The following is a 5,692-nucleotide window of genomic DNA, read 5'->3' as shown; positions in this document are numbered from 1 at the left end:
TGCAAAGTGGGACGATTGTTTATGAAAGATTGTTTTTATTACCCATTTCATAACACCTCCACGAAGACAATTTGTACAAGATACATCACATACTAAAGTGCACACATACTGTACAACGAAATTACTTTAAATAAAATCACATTTGTAAAAAATAAAATGAACTGGGGACATGTTTTAAAAACAACAATTTGTCACAATGCATGTGTGTGTTCAGGTATGGGGTTGGGGGGGTGAGCTTGTGCAGCTTGCTTGGGAGCACGAAGCTTTGGCACCTTTAGATAAAAGTTAATAAAAGGGTGTTTAAAAGGTAAAGGGGAGCACTGAATTAAAAACAACAAATTATACGATTTTAATAAATACAGTCTTTTTAGGGGCTTGTGTAGAAGGCATAGTAACCCATGCCTTTGGGGTTGTCTTTGTTGAACTCTTCCGCTGTGGTCAAGTCCTCACACTTGATGGTGGGTGAGTTCTCTGTGCTTGACCCACCAGGTGACATCCGGCGTCTCTTGCAGACCATGGAGTACACGCCCGAATCGTTAGAGTCCACAGATTTCAGCGAGTGGGAGGTCTCGATCCAGGTGGAGGCTGCGGTGCTCTCCTCGGGCAGCTTGTCTTTGCTAGCAGCCAGTGGGTCGTCTGTAAAGGCTGGGGGGCTGGGCCGAGGGGACCAGGGCAGGCCTGTGGTCATCTTTCTCTGGTAAGTGCTTCTGTTGCCCCAGCTGGCCGCCATTGAGGCGAAAGCCGAGTCGGGGTAGTAGCTGAGGGCGTGGGAGGTCTGGAGGGGCAGGGGTTTGATGCCGTACGACAGCAGACTGCTGGCTGAGTAGTCCTGGTCGTAGGACAGGTCCAGCTTGTTGGAGCCCGACTGCTGGACCGGGGTGACGAACCAGCGCTGAGCCGAGCTGGCCCCGACGTCTTCGGCCTGGGGGGAGAGGAGACTGTTGGTCTGGGGCACAGCCCGCTCCCCGGTGTAGAAACGGTTCTGGGGCAGGTTGTTGACAAACTGGTCCTGGAAGAAGGGCTGCATGGCATAGCGGGCACCCGGCACAATCTGGTGAGAGCGAGGGGAGGCTGTCGGGGAGGGAGTCAGCCTGTCACCCTCTGGGGCTGTATACATCCTGTGGAAGAGAGAGACAAAGGTCCAAGGATGAGTAATTTGCAAGAGAAAAACAAGTTCACACTTGACAGACTAAAAGTAGCAGAGCAGAAAAAAATGGCGACAAAACCGCATGCAAAAAAGGATGCGAGGCATTGTCACTTACGAGTCATAGTTGTCTCTGAAGCCTTTAGCAAAGGGGTTGTGGTCGATTTTAAGCTGTGTGATCTGGAAAGGAGAGAAGATGCATGGTCAAGCCATGGTCGGCAGTGTTGACAAAAACACATTTTATAGACAGTGTCAATATAGAAGCATAAGACAAATCTTAAGCAGATAAGATGTTTCTTATGTAGATAAGATGATAGTAGCGGGTATCTTACGTCTGTATTCTGGTAGGCAGTGACTGCGATGAACTGGTTCTCTGGGAAGGTAAAAGTCTGTGTCTTAGCCTCACTGCCTACGTCCTCCACTCCCTCTTCTGTGACCTCCACGATGTGGAGCCGAGGCTGGTATTTATGAAGAGACTGCAAGACAATCATCTGCAAGGAAAAAAAGTGTGAATTCCAAAGTTAGTGCTTGGGGTTCTCGTGGAATGCTTTCAAAACAGTTACTGTGGTTGGTTATTTGTCACATCACCAATGACATTTTGGAGACTTGCCAATAGCACTCTCGGAATAAAATAAAAGGATGGTTTTGGACTCATTTGTGATCTCTTATGCCTACTAGAACACCAAAGACAGCTTTTTAAAAGTAGCCCGAGACATTTGAGTTGCAATAAAGAAAATACTAAATGATGGTGTAGGCCTCACCTGTGTGTTGTTATTGTTTGCCCCTTTGTTGTTGGTCAGCTTCAGTTTGCCGAAGGAGATCTCTTGCCTCATCCAATGAGCTCCAGTGTTCGGGGATTCAGGATGAACATACATCTTGTTACCTGTGATTGAATAAATGACGTGGGACATAAAACATACAAGTATTAAGTACAATGCGGCACAAATGCAAAACACACATTGAAAGAATAGCACAGATATTTTCCATTTCTTGAACTTGAACTTCTCTTACATTAAAAAAAAACTGCAATTTGTCAATTTACCGAGTAACTTGCAGTCAAACTATTATTGAATCATGTGCTCAGGATTTCAACGTTCAAAGCAATCCGATGTGAAACTGTGGAGCTATTAGGCTAACATTTAAAAATTATTTAATTGCAAAAAACATACAAATGGAAGATTGAAGTTTACAATTCAAATATTATTAAAACATTGGCAGGCCATTTTATATTATATGAAAATAAATTGTAAAAAATGACACATTACTGATAATGAATTATAATTGAATCTGTTTTCCGTCTTGATATGAACGCCATCAGCTAACAATGTTTGAATGGTTGTCTTTTTCTTTTAAAATGGGGTTAATAAACCAACAAAAACAAAGAACACAGCATAAATAGCCAGTTAATTGGGTGTAAATTGCAGGGAAATATCTAACGAAACGTGCCCGATCTAAATTGAATTTAATCCCCGTTAGTTTAAATGTGCTGCTTCTGTAGACTATATGGCTAGAGGCCTTATTTAGTTTCGAAATATGCATCTAAATAAGTACATTAAAGGTGCATTTAATATTAGTCTCACCTTGCATGTTGTTGTCTGCTTTCCCACAAGTAACCCACTTTCCTCCTTGAAATCGCCAGTGATTTGGATCGGCCAACACGACCTCAACAAACACGTTATAATGCGCCGTCAAGTTCAGTCCAGTGATGTTGAAACTGAGAAATGGAAACATCCGCCTGAAAGAAAAGAACAAATTCGATGGCACAATTATTGCAAATAAAATTTCAAGGGTGCACTCGAAACGAAAATTACAAGAGGGAGTCGTTGCATTTCAGAAGATTCGTAAGGTTAGGTCATGGCATGCACTAATTAATACTTGACACTTTATTTTCCTCACGTAAAAATGTAATAAAATGGCTTTAAAACTTTGTATAACCTAAATTATTATTTATAAATAAACAAGTAAATAACATTCAAATATGACACAACGAAATATAAACAATTATTGCAACATCAGAGAAGGTCGGATATTTTTTTTAGGCTAACCATAAACATTAATTTTAAAGTGTAGTGTCCCACCAAGTACAGAACATGGTGGTAATAAGCTACTGACACCTCACAGTAAAAATGGTCCCCCCAAAAAACACCCTAATCTGTGAGGTGCAACGCTAGTTGAGAGCTATATGAACACGGCTATGCCTAACATTTTTAGAAGCATTAGACCAGAACCTTGATGCCGTTTGACGTCTAAGTTTGAACATTAGTCATGAAGTTTAAGCTATTTTGTTTTCAATGCCTCTGCTCACCTGCCCTGTTTCGTGATGATCATCTCGGTCTGGAATCGGTGAAACTTGAGCCACAGGGGCCGGTTGCAGAGATAAACTTGAGCTCTCGCTCCCGGTGTGGACCCTGGGAGAGCCATGGAACCAATACATGAGCCCGTTCCCGGATAGGAGGGGTACAGGCATCCTGGACCCTGGCCGAACTGGTAGCTGCTGCCAAACTGACTCCGGCTAGTGCACACGGAGGAAGAAAACCCCGTCGGAGGCAAGACCGATCCGTAATGAAGGGAGGAATACCTGGATCCATTTGACCCGCTGTACACTGTCCCCGTTTGTCCTGCGTATGGAAAGAGGGAACACGGGTTTGCCATATCGGAGCTCGTCTGAGAGGACGGGATGAAATATCTGTCAGAGCCAAGTTCATCTATGTTGTACCGCCGGCCAGTGGACAGGTCATCCTCACCGACCATCGGTGAGCCTTTTCTTCCGTCTGGGGTAGCTTTAGTCCCAGTGAAGGCGTCGCCCTCTCCCTCACCCATCATGGCGTCCCCCACTCCGCTCAAATATTTATTAGGACCGTTCCTTGGTTCGGATTCTGTCCGGTCAACTTGAAATTCGATCTGCGATGGCCCCGGGCTATTATTTGCACTATCTGATGATGTGAGGTTGTAAAAAGTCTTGGGTAAGTTGATGGTTGATGCGCTGGGAAGAATATTCTCTAGCTGCATTATTTTTTGAAATAGCAAACACTACAGAATTAAAGGATCCAAAAAATAGGCTACAATCGCAACCACCAAGACGCGACACCACTGCGCCCTGGTAGGAGTCCTCTGTGGTGGTTCCTGTTCTCCTCTGCTAACCGACGTTGACCTTCTCAGTTGCACCTACGGATTTACGCACGCTATACGATTATGATCTTCTCAAGAATTGTTCAAGGGCTCTTATATGATCGCCTTCTTTAAACACCCAACTCATGGCAAGCGTCAGGGGAGGAGCTTTTGGGGGATCCATGTCATAAGCTACAACCCTTTCCATGCCCATTGGTTCAACTCACTGATTTAATGAAATTAGACATAGGCTATCATATTTGACATAACCGTTTAAAATTCATTGCACATTTGCACGGACTTTGGGTAGCCTATTCCGTATATTCTGACAACGACTTGGGCTATTCTACAGGCCTGTGATGACATTGAATTCGCTAAATTGTTAGGCTATTCATGCGCAATGTTTGCAGATATTCTGGATAAAAGCAATTAGCCTATATGCAACGGTGTTTTATGAACATTTTACAGTTTGTTGAAAGTTTGCCCGAAGGACTGGAAATCAACAGTTTTTTTCCAAAATATATTCAAGTAATTGTGAGATATCCACACAGAGTGGGTGAAAACACGGTTTGGTGATGAAATGTCACTTCCTTATGTTATAAAATGCATTTTCACCAATAATCATTCAGTGGGGTCTTTCTCTAACATATCGTTAGCATTATATCCAACAATTCGGATTTCGTAACCTAATGCATCTGTTAATAAGCCCTAAGCTCTGTTGATACAGCAGTGGTTTCTGTAACAACTTTTGAGGGTTTTACATTTTGTGTTTGCTTCTTCAAAGTTATTTACGCGGGTCGCAAAAAGCAAAATTAGCATGACAAGATCTGAATTAAATGTAAAAGGCTTTGAAAAGGAAAAGCTTATATATGCTCAGTGCTTCGTTGACATTTCACAGAGATACGCTTGTTTTTGTGAGAAATCTTAGAAAAATAACAGGAATTTGGAATGAATATGAAAAACGTATACTAAAATATGAAAATACTTCATGTCATGTCTCAAAATCGATATCCATCTTGCCTCTATATTGTTTAATGTCTTGCGGATTCGAGAATAAAGATGATGAGTTCAACAGGAAAGTGAGCCTGTCAGTTAACCAGTAGCCTTCATTCTTGCACAGCTGAAGTGATGCAATTTTCCTGACTTTTTACCATATTTATTTCTGTCTCTATTGATTTTGTCACCCTGTGGCCATCCTACAAGGGTAACAATTCCTATAACTTTTGATCGGATTATGCTAGAGACATCATGTTTGGACCATTTGTTTTCTTAGAGAACTATTTACACAATTAACACATTTTACGTATTGGTCACCCTATAAATCACGATTTTTTTTGGGGGGGGGGGGTTGAAACTCACTTATATTGAATACTTTTTTGGAGTATTTTGTTACTTTACACATTCCTCGGGCCTACATTGTATGTAAAAAATTAACATACC

At 42.2% G+C, this 5,692-nt stretch overlaps 1 protein-coding gene across 1 annotated transcript; it reads right to left on the bottom strand.

Annotated features, from left to right (window-relative positions):
• Nucleotides 1–367: 367 nt before the first annotated feature.
• On the bottom strand, nucleotides 368–4,153 carry LOC120022248 (eomesodermin-like). Its single transcript, XM_038966130.1, has 6 exons — nucleotides 3,450–4,153; nucleotides 2,725–2,879; nucleotides 1,906–2,027; nucleotides 1,477–1,635; nucleotides 1,263–1,324; nucleotides 368–1,118 (listed from the first exon to the last, which is right to left on the bottom strand). Exons 1-6 carry the CDS (start codon nucleotides 4,151–4,153, stop codon nucleotides 368–370), a joined length of 1,953 nt encoding a protein of 650 aa, XP_038822058.1.
• Nucleotides 4,154–5,692: the final 1,539 nt, after the last annotated feature.

Source organism: Salvelinus namaycush, chromosome 27, assembly GCF_016432855.1.
Source record: "Salvelinus namaycush isolate Seneca chromosome 27, SaNama_1.0, whole genome shotgun sequence".
Classification (NCBI taxonomy): domain Eukaryota; kingdom Metazoa; phylum Chordata; class Actinopteri; order Salmoniformes; family Salmonidae; genus Salvelinus; species Salvelinus namaycush.
The sequence above is the reverse complement of the archived record's forward strand: the minus strand, read 5'-3'. Positions and strand labels throughout refer to the sequence as shown.

Excerpts from the sequence above, each read along its gene's own strand:
- LOC120022248 (XM_038966130.1), bottom strand. The coding sequence starts at position 4,153 with ATGCAGCTAGAGAATATTCTTCCCAGCGCATCAACCATCAACTTACCC. Across the intron at positions 2,028-2,724 it reads AGCAGACAACAACATGCAAG|GTAACAAGATGTATGTTCAT; the intron begins GTGAGACTAATA and ends ATTCAATCACAG. Across the intron at positions 1,636-1,905 it reads CAAACAATAACAACACACAG|ATGATTGTCTTGCAGTCTCT; the intron begins GTGAGGCCTACA and ends TTTTCCTTGCAG.